The sequence below is a fragment of the Atractosteus spatula genome, chromosome 8, assembly GCF_055471065.1.
Source record: "Atractosteus spatula isolate fAtrSpa1 chromosome 8, fAtrSpa1.hap1, whole genome shotgun sequence".
Classification (NCBI taxonomy): Eukaryota; Metazoa; Chordata; class Actinopteri; order Semionotiformes; family Lepisosteidae; genus Atractosteus; species Atractosteus spatula.
In genome coordinates this window covers 9,924,142-9,951,359 of record NC_142713.1, presented here as the reverse complement: position 1 = coordinate 9,951,359, position 27,218 = coordinate 9,924,142, and the positions used below count along the sequence as shown (strand labels likewise).

The window sequence follows — 27,218 nt, the reverse complement described above, 5'->3', positions numbered from 1 at the left end:
GGGTTACCTGCAGGCATTAACTGAAGACCAGCCCACCCAACAAGACAAAGAGAGGAGACATTCAGAGAGGAGCAGTGCAGCGCACTCAAGTCAGACAGAAAGAAAATAGCATTCAAGGATATGCAGCCGGACATCAGTCAACAAGACACCTGAGCTGGCAATCATTTTCTTTGTTGTTTTTTAAGAAGCATCTGCCGGTTAATTTAATTGTGCTGTGTTTCAGCTTGGCTGTGGGTAGAAAAAAAGGACCAAGCAGGGTCTAAACAGTTATCTATAGGAGAGCAGCAGGAAGTCAGTCACGCCAGCATGTCAGAGCTAGGCGGGCTTTTTTAAAATTATTCCACTGAAGGCTTTTATTTTTCTTTCATTTTTATTAAATGCAGAAGATTTCTTAAAAGGTCATCGGAAATTAAAACACGGGAGGGGCTCTTTGTTTATGTTTTAAAGGAAAAGGAGATCATGCCAAAAAAACCAACAGAAATTTAACTCTCAAACCAAATCAAAGTTAGTGCAGAGAAGAGAGAGAGAGACTGTATAGCAGGAGGACGGCAGACATTCTGATCTTCCATGACTGACAGTGCTCTGGCTATGTGAAAGAAAATCAGATAATCTAAAAAAAAAACCTTTATCACAGCATGGTTAAGTAGAAATCTTTTTACTCTAAAAGAGAAGACATGACCCTCACAATTTCAAAACAAAATACAGTAGCCAGATATCCTGACATGCTGCTGAAGAAAAGAGGTTTGGTCTACCTTTATACCTTTATACCTTTATAAAGCAATAAGGAAGCATGATCTCCTCACTGAAAATCTAAAAAATATCCTTTAATTTGCAAAGGCGCCATTGGACTACCACCTCTTTCCCTTCCTTAAACTAATTTTGGATTTGGAACAACCTTTGAGGTTCAGCTTTAGAAAAAAAACATGAAAATACTTCCCTTTAAATATCATATACAGTAATAATGGCTCATCAGCTCAAGAGGGTCTATTGACACTAATCAAGACTCGTAACTAACTAGAAATACTGTTGGCCACAATTAGTACTGTACCTGAGAGAGCTGGAAAAAAAAGTTATCTAATTTAGGTCTTTTTACTTCAAAAAGGATACTTCTATCACCTTTTAAGATAAATAGTCCTTGTTACAGAATACCATAAAGTGCAATGTTCTGTGAATTGCATCTCATAACAGCCAGAATCTACGCTCAGCTTCTGAGGGACTAGTAGCGTTCAGGCATATGCGACTAGGCAAACATACAGTTGGTCTGTAATGCTCCTAGATGTCCGGAGCTACAAGCTCCACCACAGTGAATGGATCAGTGTGCATCTGTCCTTCTTGAATAACTCTAGAGACATTCTTCGGAGTCAACGTTGTTAAAAACTGTGTGTGTGATTCAGGTATTTTGGAATGGCATCCTTATTAACAGAAACATTTCCTTGCAAACAGACCAGGTGCAATTCTGGCTCAGGAACTAATTTAGTTTAGCATACAGAACAAAGAAACCGAGGTGCAAGTTACTAAGATTACTATGGTTGACAGGAGTCACATACTATACTCCTGATACAGACAACAGATTTACTGCAGCTGTTTCTAACATATTCTGAAACTTTCTTTGAGAAATGTATTTTCTCTGACTACTGCATTCCCACTAAATGTTTGAAGGCATGATGTGTGTTTTTTTAAATGCACCCGATTAGAAGTAAGAAGGTTTAAGTATTTTTGTGTTATGTGGTAAAAATGTCCACTCTCATCCTGCTATACAGTTTCATTCATGCCAGAGGGATATATTGACTTTACCCCCCAAAAACAATTTGAAGGAAAGAGGAAAATAAATTAAAAAGTTGAGGCAATGCAACAGTCGAGATCCTAGCTAGTCTCAGACAGACAGAAAGTGAGGAGCAGGCACGTTCAAGGACAGTGGCTGTCTACTTACGTTCACCTCAGTGATTGCTATATCAACAACGCTACCGACAACAATTAAGGCGTCAAATGTATTCCATGCATCACAAAAATAGTGCTGCATAGGATGAAAGAAAAAAAAACAGAAAGAAAAAAACAAAAGGAGAGAAGAGAAAAGAATAAGAAAAAGGGTTACACATGAACGTTCTTGAAATCATAAAAGTAAAACTGGAAAAAGAAAAAAAAGGACGACCATCATGCTTGTCAGCGATACTCATGAGTCGTAATCCGGGGTTAGTCACGTCGTGTCTCGTTAGTTGCAGTGAAGTTGCAGTAAAATGTACAAGCAAATAAATGAAAGCTTGCTCTCGCGCAAGGTCTATTTTATTCCTACCTTCAACCCTATACCCACACTCATTTTGTGAAAAACCAACCAAAACAAAATACCCCTTTCACCAGCGACCCCTCTCTCTGAGAGGCACAAGCTGTCTTTTTTTGGTGTTGAAACACGTGGACGGCAGGAAACAAACTCTGGGTAAAAAAACAACAACCACAAAAGTACGGAGTACAGTGACGTGGCAAAAAAAAGGGGGAACCACAAAGAGAGAAAACAGAGCGAGAAAGAGAGAGAAACAGGACAGACAGCAGGTGTGGGAAAGGTAGTGGTATACTCACATTGATCTCACTGAGAATGACGTCTATTATGCTGCCAATTACGATGAGGAAGTCAAATACATTCCATGGATCACTAAAGTAACCCTATACAGGATGGAGAGGGCAGGTGAAGGGGGTAGAAAGGCAAGTTAGATAGGCATCATTAAAATGTGAAAGCGTTCTATTTTGTTATTTTTCTTTTGTTCCACTGCTTCCCTGGATTTGATTCAGGGGGCCAATAAAATTCAAAAGGGTCTGTCTCTTTACTGCCAAAAGGTGCACTAATCTGTGCAAGCAAACGCTTTCTCAAATTCTGGCGAAATTACTGGAAACACTTGACTAAAATCAGGCAGGGGACTCGTGGACTAGCCTAGAGTAAATACCCCACTTCAGGGAAAGTAAGGTGTTTTATCATAACCTATTACAATTGTGTGTGTTTTTTGATGGAAGTGGAAAGAATTAGGGCCATAACACAGAATTACAAAATTAAACTAATTTAAATTTAACAAATCGCAATTATTGTGTAATAATCCAGCAGTTTAGGATGAAGGCTAGATACAGTACAGTATGTACATTTAAATGGGAGATGTGTGCTTGCTGTATACTGTATGTAGCAAACAAAAACTGCTTTAAGTCTGGAGGAACATAGTCATTACAAAAAATAAAAAAGATGTATAGTTTGAGCAAATATTTGACCTTCATGTTTTCAGCGGATTCTAATGATCAGTTTGCTATACCCAGTTTCACAGGCAGCGATTTTAACAACTTTTGCCCATGTTTGAGGTTGTGGGGGTGTCTGTAAATTACGAGATTGTGAATTTAATTCTTTTAAATTACTTTGAAAGCCATGCCATCTCAGGAGGCAAAACACACTAGCTATCGAAATCAGGATTGGTAGAACTGATGGTTTTAAAGAGTGGGGAAAAAACTGGTTTTAAAGAGACAGCCCACTTTTATTAATGGTGTTAACATACTGTATGATGAATGAATCCAAGCTATAAATTATTTACAAATATAGTGTAATTTTATGTATATTTGGAGGAACGTTTGTTTTATGAAAATGGACTTACTTGTGTTTTGTGCTATTATTTCTCTCTTTCATTTGAAAATATAATAATAAGTATGGTAACACTTTGCAGAGCTGAGCAATGAGCTCCAAGAAAAGCTCTGAGTAGGTGGATTACTCCAAGGCAGTGCACCGAAGCCAATAAATGGAGTGGTATACTGTAACTCCCACTGTTAACATGAACACGCCTGAGAGATGAAATGGTGACTGGAAATTCAATTTCCTCTGGATAGTGCATTGGGTGACAGGGCATCGGAGAATGTACCAGGTTGCACCAGTGAATATGATGTGTAGTTTTCATTGGTTAAGTACAGGGCGGGGCAGTACTGCAAAGTGACAGGCACTTTGCTCAGAGCGGCATTGGTAAACATTAAGGTGCAAGTTAGCATGGTGGAAGAGCAGATATGATTGTAGCAGTCTTATCGAGACAGCAGGGTGACAGTACTGATAGGATGAATGGACATTGGTTAGTAAGATGGGAGATCTCGTACTGAAAGCTTAGAGTTAGTCCAGCTCTTTAAATGAACAGGCAAAGATAGGTACAGCTTAATGAGCAGTTTTGAAGTGGTGAGATTTGGTGAATCTATGGCATTAAACAGTTATACATTAGAAGCACACTTTTGTTTAAAAAAAAAACAAATAATAAAATAAAAATATTTGCAAACTAAAAAGTCCAGAAGAGGATTCTAAAATATTTTTTCAACTGGCTTCTCTGACTTAGCAACACATTTTCAGACACATTAAATGGAGAGGATAAAAAAGAGAAATACATTGTAATTTCGAAAAAAGGATGTTAATTAAAACAATAACCCAAGCAATAGCATGCAATTCCAAATATCATTAAACGCACTTTACATACTGGGAATAAAATAAACCATTAACCCATGATTTTCAAACATTTCATCATTGTACAGCTTACTAGTATAAAGGATCTGTGGAGCATTAGTAGTAGACTCCAGTAATATTTTCCACCATCCTTGTGGTTATTGTGGTTGACCCAGTTATGTTAAGGTGACAACAGTTAAGGTTATACTGTAAGTGAAGGAAAATGTTAATTATTGCACAACATCCCCAGGTATGACTTAATATAGGCCGTACAGCTGGTGCTTGCATGATAACATTAAATGGGAAAAAATCTGAAAAGAAAAAAAAATTATAATCAACATTAAGTGTGCAGTATGTATTTCAGAGTCCAAAGTGGGGATTTAACACCGGACACAGGCAAATGATGTGCTGCTTGACAGCCTCAAGTTCAGTAACCCAGGAAAAAAAAAACACTGTTTTAATCTGCCAGTTTATAAAGTACTGGATTCTAAACTTTATTAAATAGAGATTTTCACTTACCAACTTTAAATAGTAGTTAGGTACTGAAAAGTTACAGAACAATCAGAGTGAAAGTAGTTCATGTTCTCATTTTGTAGATACTGTAGTTTATGTCATTTCAAAATAGTTCAGTAAACTACAGTACATTACCCATTAGTACAGAAAACTGCAGTTTTTAACACTGCAGCCGCAGGTACAATTTTCAAATTTCCTTTAGCATGTTGTGACACTCATAATCAGAGTGTGCGTTACGAATATCTTGATGGTAAAACTTCACATAAGAGTGCCGTACACTGCTACAGGTTTTTTTTTTCCAGGTCAAAAGAACGACCCCAGCCCCCAAGTGTGATGCCACTGCAGCCAGGAGAGTAAACCCTAAGGAGAGAAACACTTTGCCTTTCATTTCTAATTCACAGCTTTGCAGCATGAAGTACAGAAATGAAGTACAGAAATGCAATAAACATTCCATTGAACACCATCAAGTCTTGGGCATCTCATTTCAACAAACAAATCTGAACTTGGCAAATAAACTTTCAGCAATATTTTCAGAATGAAATTTTGACAGTTCTGTCCTGGTTTACTGTAGCACACTATGTGCCACCTTTTAACTCATGAATAATATAATATAATTATTGTATATACTGTACAACGTACTTTAAAAATGTATTTAAAAATCAGTCACTAAATGCAACATTAAATACGAATGAATGTTCAATCTCCCAATACACCCATATTCATTTTGACAAGTCATGTGCTAGTGGAATTCACGTTCTTCTTAAACACTTTATTTCCTCCTGAATCTCAGTGAAAACAGACAGATATTCAGAGATACAGATTTAAAAGAAAAAAAACTAACTGGTGCACAAATACAATGAAAGCATATGTGAAGATTGATGGGATTGAGAAAGCCTGGTACAGATAGCTAATGAAATCTATGCAAAACTAAAACTAGCATCATCCACAGCCAAACACCTGAACCTGCAGGGTTCTGCTATCTACTAGTAAAGCACTTCAGACCCATATTCCTTATCTACTGTTTCTTATGGAAAGCCTTGGAGTCGCAGCCAGAACAATGTGAGTTTAAGGCTGCTTTACATTAGAGATGTCCAAGTGAGTTCTGGAAAAATTGTGATGTCTTTTGTATTCCATCCCAGATGAGCCTTGTCTTTCTTAGTTGAATTAGTATTAACTGAAAAAAATCTAACACTTGAATCCAAGTATGAACTTTTTTCCACCTTCTGTACAATGTGTCAATGGTCTATTTTAAAAACCCAGCTTTAAAAACCAATAGATATCAGACTGAAGATCCCACAGTGCTCCACGAAGCTAGTCTGAACACAATCCATGATGGTGGGCCAAGACCATGCACTGAGACACTAAACACACAGTTCTTTGATTACTTCAGAAGGGGCAGTACCCATGACATGTGTGATTGAATAGGTTATGGAACCTATTTTAGGCACATAACAGTTGATTTTGACAAGTGGAATTCTGAAATAACAAACTGGTAGGACATGAACACATTGACTATGAACAGTGAACATGAACACATGAACAGTTACAAGATTATATACCAAACACCAGTTGAATCGTTTATACAGTAAATGGGTGCACGGGTGAGGTTAAAAATGTCTTTTCTTGTACTGTATATGGCTTTAGCTTAAAAACATGATTAAATGGCATGATTGAAAAGCTTTCCTATGGTGGTACGCTCTTCAGAGTCACAAGTCAGCTGGGCTTCTGTATTTTTTGATATACCCAACCAATCTGGAGCGTGTAATTGTGTGTATAATGTGATTCACATCTTGGTTTGTAGCTACAAACCTTGTGACTATAGAAAAGGGACAAAGAAGATGTGAAGACAGACTCCTCCAACCTGCCCACCTTTGAGCAGTTCATTTTTTAACTCTATTTTAAGGCTACGTAGCCACATACTGCACATTCAGCACTGATTGGAGGACAGGTGCATACCTCACAGACAGAACTGCATGCCTGTAAGTACTCAGAAGGCTGCAGGGCTTGCTGTATTGTTGAGACCCAGGTGATCCCAGGAAAACTAATTTCACCTTAATCTCAGCTGTGCTCCATCAACTGGACACCACCATTTGGAGGATCTGGTCACTGCTGGCTAGTGACTTGACCAGAACTCTTGGACAAGTGTAATACATTTTCTGGTTGAGCCACTACAATTATATTTTGTATATGATGTTATAGATAACCGGTGACTTATTCCCGGCTTCTAGAATTTGTAAAATTATGCAAGCTTTTAATAGGTTTATGTTTATTACTATTACTGTTATTCTAATTATTTTAAAGTGCACAGTCTTTTTAGTTATTATCCCTGTCAGCACAGGTTCTGTATTAGCAGATGGTGATGAGACTAATATGACCTTGTATATCAAGATAAAAATTCTTTAGTACTTCAAGGCTGTGTTCCTTAATTTAGTCACATGTAATTGAAAATAGAATTTGACAGGGATTTTTTTGCTGCATTACCATCAAAATCTGATATTTATGGAGCCCCTTTCTGATATGAGTAAACCCGTGTTTGTATGTGTGGCACAGGATACAGGATAAGGTATATTTCTCATAATTATCCTCACACTGGATTTGAGAATTCCCTGGTGAAACTGTATATGATAATTTATGGATATGCTAAGTGAAGCAGAAAAGTAGCATTCTTTTTCTGTTGATTTCTAGTTCAGTACAAGCAGTTCCTGGTACTCCCAAATAATGATCAATTTTCTTGACTGTCATCTCCTCAAAGAGACATTATATACCATTTGAATTCCATTGATAACATGTAATGTTGTGAGAGATGATGCGAATTTGATATTTTATAGTTTTTGTATACATCTATAATTTATACAATCTAATATAATTTTATATAAACTACAAGTATAATCTATAAGTAATTTGAGGCTGTGGGTAATGCTAAAAATAGACATGGAAACAGAAACTGACATAGAAAAGAAAATTGGCACAGTTACATCAAGGGAATGAGAACACTGATATGGATATGAATGCAGAGCAAGCTAGCTATTTCTGTAAAATGTCTCTTCCCTAAACATTGCAAGATGTAACCTAAAGATCTGTTCACTAAGAAATAAAGTTAAGGTGTCTTAAGGTTAATGTTTTTGGATGCATGTCTGCAGTGTCCATCTATCTACCCATGAAAATTATCTCCATCTATCTACAGTAAATGAATACATTTCAGTTTGAAATATTATCAAAATACCGTCAATACTGTAAATATGTTTCACCAGTTATCTCCCCCTACCATGCCCAGGTGGAATGGACAATGGTTATTGATAAGGCTTATCCAGGTTACGAACACTATACCCACAGGGCCAGGTAGAAGACAATTGTAATTCACCCATAGAAAAACTGGGTTTTCAAATCAGCCTATGTTTCCAGTTCTAAGTGAAAAGATGCAGGGCTCTCAAACTGACTTAGTTTCCTGCTTTTACTGGGGCTGGGCCGTAACATCCTTCAGTAAATATAGGGTTGTCTGCCAAATGAGATAATATGCACTGGGTAAATGGAAATCTTTAGAAGTACTGAAATGTTATTGTTAAGGGAACTCAGACCTTGCCTCCTTATTTTTCATTTGACTTGTGAGGCCATCTGAATCACAAGCTTCGGTATTCTTATCAGAGGAGCTAGGATGCACAATGAATTTCCTGCATGCGTTTTGATAGCATTTCAAATTGCATTTAGAAGGATGGATAAAAAAGGGAAAATGGGCAGATGGATGGATAAAACAGAAAGGTATTTATTTATCCCTCCAAAAATATGAACATTAAGATGTCTTAATTTTATCTCTTGGTAGATTGTATTGGCAGCAACGTGGAGCAATAAATAGGTTTCTAACTGCAAGGCTGTGGGTTCTAATCCCAGGTGAGACACTGTTTTTGTACACTTGAGAAAGGTATTTCAGCCAAACAGTAAAAGAAAACAGCTGTGTGGATGGGTGCGAATGTACTGTATGTTGCTTAGGATAACAGCTTCAACCAAATAAGTTATTAATATGTCACTGTGTCACACAGCTAAATTTTCCATTAACCTCCCCTCCCCGCCAATTTCAACCTAATATCTGTGTTGTTTATGTTTAGCACTAACTTGTATTGGCTAGCTTTTGTTTTCTATGCAGGAACTGAGATCTTGTTCTTTTAAAAAGTGCAAAAAAATTTCCAGTTCCCAATTCCATCCAAGAAAATACACTTTCTTCATGTCTGCTCTGTATATTGAAAGTACAGTACGCTAACAGGGCTCCAAGTACCCAAGTACTTCCATACCCAAGTAACTGGCCTTTAAAAAAGGGCTAAGTAACACAAGTCGCACTTACTCTCTAACAATGTTATCGTTTTGACATACAGGAAAGGGTGGTTGGCCAAGGATAATTTTCAAGATCATAACGGAAAATCAACGGTAAGCCTTAGAAATGATAACCACATCAACAGTATATGGTCAACAACCCATGCATTCATGCAGTACTGTACAAAGAGGAAGTGTACATGGACGCACAACACACATCTATATTGATACTGAGTTTAAACACACGACTAAAAGTAGTAAGGGAAGGAAAAGTGTTTGTCACTTTGAGATATTAACCCCTTATCTCCTGGCTTCCTTGGAAATCTCAGGACATTTCTTCTGAACAGGTGTCAGTGTGGTTCTCCAGGGTCACACAAAGAGATACACACTAACTATTTTCCCAAGACAAAAGATTGGTGAGCAAATGGGTATTGCATTTCCTGTGGGGGTCTGTGCTGTCTGAAGATCCAATGCCTAGTTCTTATTGACTACAATGGAGAACAACAGAACTCACCTTTAAATACTGTACATAAGCATGGCTGAAAAACAACATTTTCAGTGCTTTCACCAACACAAATTCTACTTCAGAAGACACCAGAACCTCCAGCCCCCTCAAAGTGGCAGCTTCCTGGGTGAGGGAGGTGGCTACTTACCCGTGGCTTGAAGGCGATGAGTTTGAGGATCATTTCCACAGTGAAGAGCCCAGTAAACAGCATGTTCAGTACGTTCATCGCCTTGTTGAAGGACGTTGACTGACCATGATGCTGAGAATGAGCAAACACGGCAAAGATTAGCAAATACCTCTAATGAAATGTCTTATTCCATTTATTTAGCTAATTTTCTAGCATTGCTGATTGTTATTTTAATGTATCCCCTCCCCCCTTCCACAAACCAAAACCCTAATATTAGAAAGTAGAACTGTAGACTACACATAGGAATTTACCTAACAAACACTATCATTAATTCTTGTCCACAAAAGAAAAATATATATATCATTGAAACACACTATGACATTACACTTACACATACTGTAAATTACAATACAGTTAGGTACAATACATTGAAGGCATACAATGAAGTATAACTGTACATAGGAAATGCTGTATGTAAATTAAATGTATTTAATTATTCTCATCATTACGCAGTATAAACTCATTATTATGTTTTTCATGATATGTTTCCTTATATTTATTTTTCCTTATGAGGGTTACTATGCATCACATACGGCTTCCCAACCTTCTCCAGCCTGAGAGTTTACTTACAGTATATTTGCATTTTCACTTATATGTGCAATAAAAGTGGTGGACGGTAAACCCTTCTTTTGTTTAAGAAACATAGCAAAACTGCTGTTTAAGGATACCTCTAAAATCCTGATTTTCAAAGCTATTTATTACAGGCAGTCAATTATCGTGCCGCTTTGTGCTCTCACTCTCAAACAATCCTTTGTATTCCTAAAGCATGAATGGAGTTCACAATCCTTTCTGTTCAGTTGCAGGTTTTGTTTTCTGCCTCTCTTCCTGTTCTCCCTGAGCGTCGGTATTCTTTCTCCCCTGCTCCCTGCTCCTTTGTAACTACCCTGTCTTCTGTTCTTCCACACGCTATTTATGTGCGGGTTTCCATCTTTCCCTCCCGCTCCAGAAGAAGGCTTCACAGCCTCCACAGTCTGTTTTCTTTTCCTTTCGGCATGGACTAAACCTTTACCTGTACCTTTGATTCCTAATGCATGCCCTACTTGCATTGCAAAGAGCAACAGAATATAATGCGGTTTTGCTCTGACAGCAATTATAAAGTAGAGGAGCTTAAAGTCCCTGTTCTCAAGCTTTGTGAACTTTTTGAACTGGTTGAGAACCCTGCTGTGGTGAGACAGTGAAGCAGACTTACCTGCATGGCCAAGCAGATGGTGTTGAGGAGGATGAGGATAAACATCAGGTACTCAAAGTAAGTGGAGTTGACGACATACCACACCTTGTACTGGTAAGGGTTCTTGGGGATGTACCTGCGCAGGGGCCGGGCTTTCAGGGCATACTCCACACACTGACGCTGAAGGCAAGGCAAACATCAGCATGATAAGATCACCTTATATCTTACTAAATATCTAAATATTCTCTGCCTCTTCTGCACCCCTTCCCAGGCCTTTCTAGGCCCACAGTCTCACTGCTCCCTTCAATTTTTTTTACAGTTGTTTCATTCTTGCAGGTAAGTCAGTTGATAATTGATTATTTACAAATTACATTGAAATATAAAAATATCACTCTCTGGCACTTACTGACTCTTTTATAGCTCTCAAGTGCTGCATTCAAACATGAGTGAACGTGTTTTGTATTTTCCTCTGCTGTACTGTAAACTTTAAGTATTTGTCTGTAGTACAAAGATTTTCTACTATCTACATTTCTGCACTCAATTGCTGCATTTTACTACAATTGATGCAAAAGGATTCACACTGTGAATGACTTTGAATGAATAAATAATCTTTATCCTACTCCTTGATTAATTAAACTGATGATTGACCCTGCGAATAAAATGCTAATTAGTGTTTAATTTACTTCTCCTAAACACTGCTATCTAGTATTTCTGGACCACAAAACTATGTTGGGTATGCCTTAAAGTCTTTTGAAAAAAGTTTATTTCTATGACAACTATAAATTATAATTTGGAACATCTACTGAGGCCCCTCTGAGATGATTCATACTGTAAATGCTTCTTTAGATGTTAATTCATGCAGCAACGTGGTTGATCACAATATTTAATTCAAATGCTCTCGGCATGAGATTATCATTTTTGAATCCCCTTTTCCAAACCGCTGCCACCAGCACTCTGAATGAAGTCTCCAGAATAACATCTGAACATTTCCTTGGATAAGACTGAAAATGCACCACCATGAGGCACCATTTCTACCACACAGACAATGTCTTCACACACAGTGGTGAGAGTAACACAGTGTCTCCCAGATAGACAGGCTAATGTGTTAGATCATTCTGCCCCATAATCAATATACAGTATTGTGTAACAGCATTAAAGTTTGTGGTACAGTAGATATTGCTCAGGGTTTGTAAGTATGCCAGGATGCCTTCTCCTCAAATTTATCACTTTCTGGCACCTACTGACTTCTGTATAGCTCTGAATTAATGTGGTTAATTTAGAGGTGCAGTTTTCCTATTTTTTAGTCTCTTTCTCATAGCATGTGATTATCATTCTACAAGTGAGTTCTGTTGTCCCTACAGCCTAAAGTAAATTGAATTGACGTCTGGCTCTCATACTCTTTTGAGGACAGTCTCCTGGAATTTTTGTAGAGTTGTGTGGAGAAATTCTGCAAACTTGTTAGCTTCCAGACAGTTTACTCTCTCACCTGGTTCTTGTCCAGCTCACAGTTCTTGTACTCCTGCTCACCCTGCTCCTGGAAAGTGACGATGACGAAACCCACGAAGATGTTCATCATGAAGAAAGCAATGATGATGATGTAGATGATGAAGAAAATGGAGATCTCTACACGGTAGTTGTAAATGGGTCCCACGTCTTCGGCGTGGGAATCTATAGCCCTGTAAAGCAGACTGGACATTTGGGAGAAAAAAAGAAGGCATTGTTGAAATTGAATTAAAGCAGGCACGTCAGGGTTTGTGAAAACGTACATATTGCAGTGTCTTGTGATTCTGACAATTGTTAATGTAAGAAAAAGAATGAGAACATTATGATCTACAGAAGCCTTTCCCAGTCCTGGAGTACCCTTGTGTCTTCTGGTTTACATTCCTGCTGAAATTTTCTTAATTATATTTATTGAATCTTTACCAGAACATTTCTTAAACAGCTACAACTCTTAAATACAATTTTCCTACTATATCTTGTGCTGGATGCTAGGTTTGAAAATTCCTCTCTTTGTAGGATGGTTCTCTAAAAGTCCTGGTGGAATATAATTTATGAATTTATAAGAATGTCTATCATGTTTACTGGGAATGTTTGACACAGTGTAATTTTCATATTTTTGTACATAAGAAATTGAAAACCGATTAGATGTTAAACAAAGCATTGAAGAGCCATACAGTATACTGTATGCTCGCCATTTTTTTTGGACTTTATTCACATTTCCTCCCCAGAATGAAATTTATCATTCAGGATATGATTTTGAAATTAAGACCTGATTGCAGATAACAAGCAATTGAAGCAACTGGTTTAGTAATTTCATTAATTAAGAGGTAAGAGGGGAAACATATAACAGAAGGCACAGGAGTACTGCAGGACCAGGACTGGGTGAAAAGGATCTACAACCAGCAGGTCTAAGTTACCTAAATTCAGGCTAAGCAGTTGGGATCCATGGGATAGTATACTGTACAGTATATCAGTATTGCAGAGGAAAAAGGTTAATGTATTAACTAGATTTCTGACCACTCATAACTTCATCAAATCATCCATTTTCATTTCTGAACAAAAAACGGTTCTTTGTAGAAATTGTCCCAACACAAAAGCTCTTACTCTTTTCTACAACCATATGTTTAATATGAACGTCTTTCTGAGGCTTCAGGAGCAACTGACTTACTCTGGCCATCCTTCAAAAGTGGACACAGTGAAGAGAGCCATCATCCCATGGAGCACATCATCAAAGTTGAAGTCATTGTTTTCCCATTTGCGCTCTGCCTTCTCGGGTTGATTCACATCCCCATCTTTATAGTGGATAAAGTGCCCTCTGTGGACACAGAAGGACATGTTAAGGGTATGAGGGAAGAGAGCTGTCGGTTCAGACAGGTTTCCAATCTTAATAAAGAATTTATCTTATTCTTTGGATACAGTAGTAACATTTTATGTTGATGTGACTGAAGCCCATTTCTATGTTGAAGGGGTCCAACTGCTTTTTTATGTTTTTTAATCCTTCATTTTAGGGTCTGTTTTTTTCTTTTTGATTTTAGAACTTCACATACATTAATAGAATATTAGATACCTTTACTTGTGAAGATCTCCACATATTTTAACATGATTCATTAAGGATCAGACCCCATCATAGAGCATGACCTTGAGGTGACTGTGACCATGCATTCAATGCCCTTACACCTGAAGAAGGCTCCACAGCCAAACGTTGTGTTTTCTTTCTTCTTTTTTTCAGCATGGAATAAACCTACAGTATTACTTGTTCCTTTGCAGCCTACGCATGCTGACGCAGCTACCCACCTGAACTACTACATGCATTCAATGGTTGAACATTAGAGAAAGCAAGCAAAACCTCTTTATTAATGTGCATCTGATTATGTGGACATATTGCCTCAGTTGTTGTTTTCTTTATTGATCATATTTTGCATAATTAAATTGGCTGCATCTGTACTAGGTACTAGATGTAACAACATCACGCTCACTTTTACATCCTGGAAGAACCAATGATTATATCCTCAGTTTTTAGAGGAACATGATTACATTTAGAATCTTTTTTAAAATCTTACCCCAAAATACACAATTTTGGAAAATGACCAAATACTGTAGATCCAGCCTAATCAGGAAACACCCTGGATGGGAAGCCAATCCATTGCAGAACTCATCCAGACACTCACACATGGGCCAATTTTCCCAGAAGTCAATAACCTACCAGCATGATGGGAAAAAACAGGCGCACCCAGGAGAAACCCATGAAAACTCAGGGCAAACATACAAACTCAATGCAGATATTATCCTACAGTAGGTCTGTAAGTGAACACTGAGCCTCAGAGCTGAGAGGCAGCGATGCTCCACTGCACCCCATGATCAAATCATATTACATCATTTTAGGATCCTGACAAGTAAGAAAAGTATGTATATTATGCTGATAGGTGTTTATCTACCTGTGACAGGCTGTCAGCTGGTGTCTGTTTAAGTACTGTAGCTGCAGCTGTAGGGAACTGAAGAAAAGATTTTGTGTGTGGGTGTATCCACACACTGCACTGGCGGTGCCATATCCAGTGAGTGCCACAGAGGTATATGGAATGTGGCTGTAGATGAGACTATGCAACTTTGTTGCAGTAGAGGATGCTGAGGTTGCAGTCGTCAGGGATGTGGCAGGATTAGACAGTGGACTGGCTACAGGCTGCAGAAGCCTGAGGGTGATTGAATGTGAGATGGGAGACAGGGGGGGAGACAAGGCCTGGATACCAGAGGGCTTTCAATCAGAGACACTCAGGACCTGCTGCTAGCATGCTTGTTTTTGAGAGTTAATGATGTGAAGGAAGACAGCAGGTAGAGCAGACCGGTTCAGGGGTGGGGGGAGTTCCGACAGTGAAGTTCCAAGGGAAATGAGCTTTCGGACTGCAGCAGGTCTTGTGGTCATGCCCAAGTGATAGAATAGTGGTGGTGTGAAAGGAAAGTATCAAACATGAGAGTTTGTTACTGACTGAACTATGCTGGACAACTGGTCAAGGGCTCCCAACTGGGAGGTTATTAAATTTGGAGCTTTGACACTGGAGAGCAAGGGAGTTCTTCAGCCCTGAAGTAAGGAAGGTGAGGTGTGAACTGATATGTTCTTGGCTCTGCCAGTGAGCAGTGGGTTGCATGTGGAGTTGGAAAAACCAGAAAGCAGAAGACTCAGTTGGAATCTGTCATCCCTGGAGGAGGAAGGGTGAGGTACTGATTGTTATGCTTTGGCTTGTACTTTGGGTGAAGACCAGAGAGCAGGAAGTACAGCCGGAAGTACCCTGGCTCTGTGTTGCAAGAGTAACAGAGGTTGCCTGCCAAACCATGGCAATGTGTGACGTCTGGCATGTCTGTACAGCAAGCAAAGAGAAGGATCTTGGCAACATGGCATATTATGAGTTTTGCTTATGTATTTCTGTGAAATAAGAGTGTTAATTGTGTTTGAGGGCTGTTAGCTGTGCACAGTGTGAGAGAAAGAAAAAAAATGATGGATGTGAGTGTTTGTTGGTGAATAAGGTCACGTATAGATGAGCCTGTAACATCTCCTGTGGGAACTGTCTGTTATAGTACCTTTTAAAGAAGAGAATGACCCTGTACCTTGGAATGTATCAGGAATAGATATTTCTTCAGAGGATACAGACTTACAGGCCAGTGGTGAAACATTACACTGCTGTGCTTATTTTACAAGGTACTATAATTAACAATGTGTAAAGGGTGCCCTATATTTTATAAGAGATGTTACATCCGTCTGGTAGTAAAGTATTTTGATAATTTAGAATATAATAATTCTGATGAACTCTCGATCCTCCAACATAATTTCCTGAATTAATTTGTTCCCAGAGTCATGTCAATACTGGGCCTACCATGGAGCATTTGTCAAAAAGAAAATATAGCTACCACAATAAAAAGATGTTACAAGTACCGGTATACTTTTTTACAGTTAGCACCAAAAATGTGAGCACTGACACTGTCAGAGCTTAAATCTTTTGACCTTGATTCATTTTTATTAAATTAACAGAAGCAATATTAATAAGAGTAGGTCACTGCACAGAGATAGATAAAATTATCAAACTTCTCAACCTCAAGGTTCTACATCATTTCTTGAATGTAAGAGGTTTATGTGCAACATGACATACAGAATATAAATTTTACCAAAAAGCTTCACTCTGATGTCTGATGTTTTAAGTATATGTCCATTGATCCAACTTGAATCATCAGAGATGATTAGCCATTACATGTCAGATTCAAGCAACCAAGAAGTAAAGTGTTAGACTGATTGGCTAAACATCCCACCATTTGTTAATAAAGAATAGCTAATCTAACAAATAAGGCAGATTCAACAGTACCAGCTAACTTTAGTAGTGACAATTTCATGGACTTCTTTAACAATAAAATTAACAACATCAGACTTCAAACACAATCAAACAGGCCGCAAAGAAGCCTAGAACAAAAACAGTGTGTGCACCTTTTCAGTGTTTTTCAATTAGTTCATGAACATGAACTAAAGAAATGAATTATAAAGACAAAATCAACCACCTGCCCGCTAGATCCCATCCCCACCCAACTAGTTAAAGATTCCCTCGAAGTACTGGCAGGACTTATAATTAGTATGATGAACACGTCCTTTGCATCAGGCGTTGTACCTGACCAATTTAAGGTAGTGGTTGTTAGATCACCACTTAAGAAACCAAATTTGGATTCAATTAGTTCTTAACAACTACAGACCTATCTCAAATGTTCCATTTTATCTAAAATTCTTGAGAGAATAGTTGTGGCCCAACTTCAGTCTTATCTGGATTGAAATAATATACTTGAGAAATTCCAGTCTGGTTTCCACCAAGGCAACAGCACTGAAGCTGCATTAACAAGAGTTGTAAATGGTATTCTGACAGCAACTGATGCAGGGAATGCAACAGTGCTTCTGCTCCTAGATTTCAGTGCTGCCTTTGACACAGTTGACCATTGTATTTTGTTACACAGTCTTGAGTCTGAGGTTGGCCTATGTGGAACCATCCTTAAGTGGTTTACCTCCTATTTAACTAACCGTTTTCACTATGTTCAAACATCTAACATTTGTACTGCTTTGTCACAGTCACCAGTCAAATTTGGGGTACCACAGGGATCAGTGCTCGGAACAGTATTGTTCTCTCTGTACATGTTGCCGCGAGGTAGGATAATATGAAAGCATAATATGAACTTTCATTCTTATGCTGATGACACTTAAATATACATTTCATTTACATCTAACGATAACTTGTCAATTGTCACTTTAGCTAACTGCATTAATGAAGTAAAGTCTTGTGTGTGTGAAAACTTTTTGTCACTCAACTCTGATAAAACTGAGGGACTGTTGTTTGGAGGCAACAGTGCAGATAGGAGTGCTATAACCTCAGCACTCAACTCTGAGGGTTTAAAATTATGCCTCAAAGATTCGGCACGTAACTTAGGCATCATCTTGAACACAATGCTCTCATTTACAGTAACTCTCATGTTAATGCAATATCAAAGGCGTGCTTCTTACAGTTAAGAAACATTGCAAAACTAAGGTATTTTCTTTCCACTCAAGACACAGAGAAACTAATACATGCTTTTGTATACAGCAGATTAGATTACTGTAATGCCCTACTATCACGGAGTACCTATCGCACCTTCAACACCTTACAGTGAATTCAAAGCGCAGCATCGAGAATTGTTACCAGGAGTAGAAAGTACGACCACATAACACCTATACTTACAGTAGCTGTCTCCATTGGCTTCCTGTTAGGTTCAGGGCAGACTTCAAAATTCTTTAATTAACTTATAAGGCCCTCAGAGGTCAGGCACCTGTCTATTTAATGGCGCTGATTAATGTATACAATCCAAGTTGCCCACTTACATCACAGAATGCAGGATTTCTTCTTATTCCACATATTAATAAAAAAATAGCTGGCGGTAAAGTCTTTAGCTACAGGGCCCCTAGTTTATGGAATAGTCTGCCAGCCTATGTATGGGATGCCGGGTCAATCTCAGGATTTAAGTCCAGACTGAAAAACTATTACCTCAGCCTAGCCTACTCATACCTTACATCATAGCTCGTTGCAACTATGACTGCTGGTGCTGCTTTACGTGCCATTGTATGTCTCAGTGTTGGCCTTCCAGGTAGATACATCTGTTCTGACCAAACTATCTTATTTTCCTCCCCACGTGTCTGGATGGTGACCAAGCTGGGCACTATCTGAGGTGGATGCTGCATCACTGCCATGGATCCAAGAGGGACATCGTGAATACAGCTATTGTTTAGGAGGATTTGCTGGTCTACAGAGATCTGCATGGAGTACTGGCACACAGAAAGACATGATGGAAGACCTAATACTCCACATTTAGTACTTTTTTTAGAATTGTATAATCTTAGCATGCCCAGAGGGGGTTGGGCAGTGAGTTGACCTTGGACCCCTAGAGGTTTTTTTTTCTCCATACAGAGGAGTTTTTGGTTCCTCTCCTCTGTTGTTTTCTGGCTTGTTTTCTGCAATGTCATGTATTGTCACACAGCTTTGTTAAGTGCCTTGGGGCAACCTTGTTGTGAAAGGCACTATATAAAAATAAATTGAAATTGAAATAGCTGATCATCTCACCTGCACTCTGCCTCTGTCTGCTTAGAGCCATCTGTACACTTGAAAAGCTTGCCCTGTGGATTAAAGAGGTGTAGTCAGTATATAACTGTTCTCACAGGGTGTTGAAGCTCTATGTAAAACTAATGGCTTTTCCATTTTCAAGAGCCTATATTAATGTGAATATATTCAAGCTTTATCATCTCCTGGGAAATATTTGTTTTACAGGATATTCAAACACAGTAATTCAACACTTTCATAATGCACTTCTCAAATGCTGTTAGCTTTCTTTAGAACTCTAAGTTTGTCGAGTGCATTGATCTGATTTACCCTAATGATTTTGCTACATACTGTACACACTACACACTATTTTACCCAGCATATTACAATATGCAGAACTGTTGTTATCAAGCCAACAGATAAAACAGTTTGCTAAGACACTTTCAATAGATGATTTGTAGAAAAGGGCTAAAATAGTTCTCCTCTGGCCTTTTTTTAATAAATGGTCTCACAAGACATGTCCCATCTTATACTTTTATCTGTAATCAGACCCAGTTACTTGTAATTATCATCAATTTCTATAGTCTGACCATTTATTTTACTAGCGACTACATTTGTCTTAAAATCAATGATTATTTCATTTTCAAAACATTTTACTCCAAAAAGAACTCATTGAACCATGTAAAAACATAACTAAGAATGGGCTCAGAATAATATCATGAGATCAAGCTGACTGGGGTTGTGTCATCAGCAAACGTTTGTGCTCTAATTGTCTTTATTGTATGAAATGTATAATAAGGGGAATAGAGTATGGTACTATGCTTATCAAAATAAAGTGAAATGTACTGTACCGTATATCAGATACCATTATGACCTGTTGAGACCTGTTTAATAAAAAATCTAACACCTGTCTAATCAAGTTACCATTTCATTTTAAATTCTTGAGAATTTCTGTGCCAATAAGAGTGGTTATAAACAAATACATTTTTAACTGACTTTATGTTAACAACATGCTCCTTGTTCAGGATGTTGAACAACCATGATTAATAAGGTTTTGCATTGTCTGTGTCTAACACATTGCATTGTCTAAGGTATTCCATTATCTATTCCTCTCTTTCCCTGTCCATCCATGTTGTCGATGCTGACTACTTGGGAACTGGGAGATGGATAAGAGTTGGCTGCATTGTTTTCTCCTATTCCAAAAGCCTTATGGGAATCAATTAAGCCTTTGCAAAAGCCCTTTCCTCGGCTCAGAGGTTTCTTTTTCTTGTATCAATCCCTTGCTGTATATTTGCGACTAGAAAACCTACCTTGAATAGCTGGACACCAATGCAGGCAAACATAAACTGCAGCAAAGTGGTGACAATGACAATGTTCCCAATGGTCCTTATCGCCACAAACACACACTGGACCACATGCTGAAAAAGCAGCACAGAATACAGGAGTGATGAATAAATAGTTGAGATGCATAATAGAAGCAAGTCTGTGGAAATAAGAATTTTAAGCCACCAGGCAATTGAAAATGTGTCACATACTGTAAAAGCAGCTTTCTGTGCGCTAAAAACTTACTTGTATTTCTGCCAAAATTAAAGTCCAGTAGTTTTCATATTTAAACATCTGTGTTGAAGATTTGACGTAGCCCAGCATCTAATCATTTTTTACTAAAATTAACTTTTTATCAATTAAGGGTTTTGTATGACTAAGTACCATACAAAGTTTTCATTTTACCAAACTGGAAAGGGCTCTCCAGGTGTAGAAGGCTCCTGGGATTTCTATTTAATATTTGTGAATAATTAAGCTATTAGCAACCAAACTAGCTGATGGGCTGAGTACTGACCTTTCATTTATAATCTTTTATATGTTCTTATGCAGGATAGGATATCAAAATTATCTGATTATTTCCCTTTAAATCTCTCCACTAATTAATCTCATTCTTGGAATGGTTGGGTGTTCCAATACGGTCTTTTAAATTGGATAATTAATATATGTTCTCATTTCAAAGTACAGTACCTATAAATATTTTTTTTCTCAAGCCCAGATGGAAACACAAAATTATTATGATAATGAACAGGCCATTCAAATAGATCAGGGTTTGAGGCACCCTAAACTACTAACTACTAACTAACTACTGCCTATACATCTACTTTATGAGGCCAGGTGGAGACTGGTGTAAGAAGAACAGCTTGATTACATCATTCTGGAGCTCAGATAATGATAGAGTGGTCAGATCCTTTCTCTCGACTTTGATTGGGCACCTTTTCCTCCTTCTTTCTACCTTATGACCTCGTATTTTATGCTTTTTAATACTTGTTTTCAAGATAAATTTAAAAGGGAGAACAGGGGAATTTTGTGTGTTAACCACTTTGGGACTGAATTTGAATCTATTTTTCTAATTCCCTTTTCTGTTTGTTTTAGCAAATTGTGGGTGAATGAACCCCTTAAATAACTTCATGGGTCATGCTCAGTTCTGCGCCTTCTACATTAGCAGAGACAAGGTAGTAAAAACTACCATTCTTACAGTTTGGTGGAGAAGTGTCCAGGCTGACATCATTACACCATACCAACCTTCAGGCCCTTGGCTCGATTAATAGCCCTCAGTGGTCTCAGTACTCTCAGCACCCTCAGAATTTTCACAACATTAATGGCACTTGATCTGCAGACAAAACAAGAAAGCATTGTCTAATGTTCATAAAAACTCTGAGATTTCCACAGATAACAATAATTCTTGCATAGTGTGGCGGGCAAATTTCAGTATTAAGGGACACCATTTTATAAAAAAAATAAGATTTGGTTCTCTGACCATGACTCTGTATTCACTCAGGAGGGACAAGGAAGCAGACCTGCTCCTCTGACACACCCACCTGCAGAACCATCTGTCAGCAGAAATGATTGTTTTATGGAGAAGACCCTAGCTTTGTAATCCCAACCTCTATTCTATTCAATGAATCACAGAGGGGATGTGGGACACACTGACAGCCACCAAGTGGTGCAAAATTAATTGCATACTTCCACTTGGGGAGTCTTTTTGTTGTCTTAATAACACCCTGATTTGTTATTACCTTTAAGGTGGTGGGGCCAGTAAAGACCTAATCGTCTAAAAATAGTCTAAAACTAAAAACACATATTCAACAATTTTGCGAATGAAAATGGGTCTGGAACAACTGCCCAGCTGATACTTTGAGATCTCCCGAGAAGAAGCTGAATGCTGGATCAATAAGATGCTTACTCAAATGAGCAAAATGGTTCAAATGGGCTCACCTCCTCTTACAGTATTTATTACCCTTCTTATGTTCTTATTGCTGGAGGCTTATCTACAAGTCTCCAGCATCTTATCCACAAGTAAAAATGCAAGTATGGCACGTTTTAAATAAAAAGGAAGTTTAAATGTGAGATGTCTATTTTACTGGGGGACTAAGTGTATCAAAAGGCTTTATTTTATTTATTTATTCAGCACCTGAAGTTAATTTGTGAACTTACAGTTTGGGAGTACCCTGCTAACTTAAAAACTGAAATGTTATTATGTAATGAATTTTATTTGAACAAATAATTGTCCTATAATATTATAATTGCACATATTTTAAACAACTCCACATCAGAAAACTTAAAAAATACATATATTTTAAGTATGTAAAAGTGTTTTGTACCAAAAATTAAGCGTGCAGAAAAAACAATACACCACCTGGCTATTTAATTCCTATCATACATTCACAATTGTTTCTACAGTGAATCTCTTTCCTGTTTCATTTTGATTCAATGGCAGCACATTCATTTGGCAGACTAATTTCTCATGAAATTATTATTTTTTTCCTCTGATCTTAACCACATTAAACCTGGATAGTTGAGTAGAGACTCACTGAATTCCAGAGGAGATGAGGGATACGCTGACAACCACCAAGTCCAGGATATTAAAGTAATTCCGACAGAACGACCCCTTGTGAAGGAAGGCTCCATAGGCTGTCATCTGTAAAAAAACATACAAGTTATTACTAAGAAATTAGTCCTTGAATCTAATACAAAACCTCAATATAAAACTGTTTTGGAACAATTGGCTAAAATTGTTCCACTACAAATATCAATGGGCATATTGTGGTTGTGAAAGGACCATGTCATTGAGCAATAAGACAATCTTCATGTTTTCTCATAACTACCATATTTAGACACTTTGCTGTGAAGGTACTCTATAATATTCTACCTTTGCACTCTACAGTAATCTTTAAAACACTGTTACTGAACAGAGTGTTGCTCTCCCATGAAGACTGACCTCCTTACATTATCACCAAGTCCTTTAACATGAATCCTAAAAGCTAATAAAAGGAATTGTTCACATGGGTATCTTTTAACCAAAATACTGTACATACTGTATGGAGAACAGTGTGGGCCAGAGAAGAGCAACCACAAATTTAACTGATAGATTTAAAGAACTGAACCTTTTTAATCTTGAAAATGGTAGACTATTATCCCTGTACAGTATATGCATTGCCTGGGTTAGAAAACACTTGTCTACTGTAAGTAGTAAAATCTAATTAACAATTTACAAATTGTTGTTAATAATTGCACATTAACACGCTGGGAGAGGCTTGCTGCCCAGGAATCACAATAGAGATTCTTGTCTGGATCACATTCCCCAGAATGCTATGGGGAATGAGCTGCTGCCCTCAGTCACCAAAGACAATTGGTCTGGTGACTGAGGGCAGCAGCTCTGGCCGACCAAAGGAACCTATTACCTGCCATCTGGGGACAGATGGCAGAACCATTGCTGCACCAGAAGGGGTGAGGGAAGGAAGCAACAAACTGAACAAGCAAGTGGAACCGAGGAATTATGTTTTGAGAATTTTTAATTTTTTTGACAAGTTTTAAGGGGGAGACTGTGTGGTTTGGATGCTTAGCTGCCCGGCTAAATAGTTAGGCACTGATTTTGTGTGTTGTTTTAGAATTTGGTATCATGTTACGAAGGGGTTTTTTATATTTTTTTTATATAAAGTTTTAAACAACTGTTTATTTCTGATTAGCCACTGTACATTGCACATTGTAGCAGATCCTCCACTGTAGGCAGCGTGATCAGGAGGACCTACGTCCATATAACCATTCCTAATAGAAGACACAGTAATTGGCTGAGGACAGACAAATCGTTTAGTTTTAAACCTTCCCTTCTTGTTTTGATCTTTAACCATAGCTATTCCACTTTCCCTGTTTAGGATGTTTTATTTGACTTGAAACTGGAGGATCGTGTTTGGTCAGGGACAATTATCAGACTCATCACATTAAATGCACTTGACAAAACAACTGTAACCTTTCCCTGTGATATAAACTAATTGACTTTTATTCTCCTTTGGTTGCACACCTTTAACATGTTTGTCTCACTCAAGGCCTGATTGGTCCACTCCTGGAGGTTTAGATAATCTCAGTTGTCCACTGTTCTCTTTTGTAAAGACAAATCATCTTACCCGCAGGTGTAGCTGATTTGCTTAACAATCTCGAGCAGAATGTGTACTTATTCCTTTCTTTAATGTTCATACAGCATAACCCAAGACCAACACTCCAGATCTGTCTGTTTTGTGACAATATTTATAAATATAGTGGTAATACCCATATTTAATATGTATTTAGTGTATTAGAGAATGGAGATGAAAGTAAAACATTGTTTATATGCAATGTAAAGTACTGTTAAAAGTTTATCTTTCTGCTACCTTACGACTTGATCTTTGGAATGACTCAAAGCTTCAGGCAACAGAAAATGAATCGTGGTATAAATATAGAGGCACCTTGTTTAGGAATCAATGGATACAGGATCAATGTACTGTACAGTGGATTATCACTGTATAAAATAGTACAAACATGCTTGGGACTCAAGAGGGAAATCTAACTCATGACTGAGGTGGATATGGCAAATGCAAACATTGTATGCAAACGTGGTCTGGCAAACATAAAGCCTACAGTTCTGGTTCCATGCATGGATAGAAACAGTCAAACCAGGGACGATTTTGTATTTTGAAGAAAACCATGTGAACACAAGGAGAACATACAAATGCCATACTGTACGAATAACACCCCAGGAATCGAACTCAGGGCCGCAGCACTGTGAGGCAGCAATGTGAACCACTGCATCACTGTGCCACCCAGCATTAAAACATTACTTGCTAAAATACAGATAATGAGGTAGATGTATGCATTAGGAGGCTTCACCTTTAAGATGATCTCAATAGTGAACAGTCCAGTGAAGACATAGTCTGCATAGCCCAGGATCTGAGAGAAGTAAAAAAGACCTACGTGAGAAGGTAATGGAATTTTGGTATTGGAGAGAGAGAAGTGATAAATCTGGTATTAGAAATACACTACAAAAAAGGAACACATACTACAGAGGAAAAATGGAAATTATTCTCTAGCTCCTACTGTCTCACTCTTCATATCCAAAACTTTCAGGAGTCTTGCTTTCTTCTTATCCAAATTTATGTCTACAAAGCCTTCAATACATCCATCACCCTCACCACTATCCCCTCTTCTTTTCAAATGGATTCTCCCTATTGTCTGATACCCCAACAATGTAATCCTCTTCCAGTTCTACTCCATTTTTTATTTCCCACTTTTTTCAGACACTGATCTTTACTTTCTGCTCCACAATCACAAACTCAACACATGTACTATTGAGTTCTTCTCCACTCATCAGTCCCAAGAAGCTTTTTCTCCTACTAAGTAGTACTATGACTACTTTTATTTCCTATCTGTTGAACACATATGTTCTCTCTGGTTCTTTTCAATCCGTCTTTAATAAAGCCCACCATCATGAGCATCCTTAAAATACCTACATTACATCCTTCCAAAACTGTCATCCTCTTTCCTTTCTCCTTGTTTTCTCCAAAACTATTGAGTTACCAATTTATTTTGCTGTCTTTTCTTTTATTTTGTCTTTGTTGTTAAAAACTATGATGATAAGGATTGTAAGGAACGACCAAAATAATCCTCTATGCACTTTGCTTTACATTGAAATTAGAGAATTATTAAATCACATTGAATTATACCACTCATTAATCCTACATCATCCATCCATTTTCTGATCGTATTTATCCAATACAGGGTCACTGGGGAGCTGGAGCCTAACCCAGCAAGCAATGGGTTAGCAGTATAGGAGGAAAAGCAGTTTGCAGGAAACATCCTGGACAGGACGTCAGTCCATCAGAGGGCAGAGACACACACACCAGGGTCAATTTTCTCAGATGTCAATTACCCTGCCAGTACTGTATGCCTTTGGACGTAGGGAGGAAACCAGGGCAAGGAGAGGAAACCTACGCGAACTTGGGGAGAACTTACAAAATCCATGTACTATAGACAGCATTTCAGCAATTAAGCCCAGGACACCAGCGCTGCAAGGCAGCAATGATAACCACTGAGTCACTTTGCCGCCTCCTACATCATTAAATCCAAAATACAGTTTATAATGCTAAATATATGTAAAAACAGACATTAGGTAAAATACTTTATCTACTGTACAAAGCACCTGAGTTCTATTCTGCATTTTACTTTTTGTACGTATTATATCAAAGGCAGTTAGAGAGCTGTAAAGAACTAATTATCTAGCCCAGTCACAGAAGCAATTAAATTATTATGGTTGGGAAATATATCATAAGATCTTACTATGGGCATACAACTGTGAAGTCAGGGCTGCTTATTACTCTGCTGCTAAGATTAAAGTGTCATATTGTTATGTTTTCATAATGGGAGTAATATATTCATAAGCATTCATAAAATCAATGCTCTTACCTTGTTTCTAAAGGAATCATTTCGCACTGGGTCTTCTGCAGCTAAAGAGATGCTGCTCAGCAGGATGAAGAAAAGGATGAGGTTCGTGAAGATGTTGTGGTTGACAATCTTGTGGCAGAGGACCCGGAATCTTTAAGATAGAAAACCAAATATGTACGCCCGCTAAAAGATCACTCCGCATTTGCAGATATTTCAACTGACGTGTTAGCAGTCACTGTTATTAGTAAGTGTGAATGGTACCTTCATTCGAATGTTTGGAA

General features: G+C 38.0%; 1 protein-coding gene across 1 annotated transcript in view; it reads right to left on the bottom strand.

Moving 5' to 3' along the window:
- Positions 1–27,218, bottom strand: part of cacna1c (calcium voltage-gated channel subunit alpha1 C) — a 414,391-nt gene that overhangs the window by 31,792 nt on the left and 355,381 nt on the right. The window contains exons 23-34 of the mRNA XM_088922581.1: positions 26,959–27,088; positions 25,387–25,446; positions 23,058–23,164; positions 21,769–21,856; positions 20,514–20,621; positions 19,228–19,280; positions 13,785–13,931; positions 12,603–12,804; positions 11,138–11,296; positions 9,910–10,020; positions 2,572–2,655; positions 1,931–2,014 (exon numbers count right to left, since the gene is read on the bottom strand). Coding sequence (XP_088778707.1) covers positions 1,931–2,014; positions 2,572–2,655; positions 9,910–10,020; positions 11,138–11,296; positions 12,603–12,804; positions 13,785–13,931; positions 19,228–19,280; positions 20,514–20,621; positions 21,769–21,856; positions 23,058–23,164; positions 25,387–25,446; positions 26,959–27,088 — 1,333 coding nt within the window. The remainder of the gene's footprint in view (positions 1–1,930; positions 2,015–2,571; positions 2,656–9,909; positions 10,021–11,137; positions 11,297–12,602; positions 12,805–13,784; positions 13,932–19,227; positions 19,281–20,513; positions 20,622–21,768; positions 21,857–23,057; positions 23,165–25,386; positions 25,447–26,958; positions 27,089–27,218) is intronic.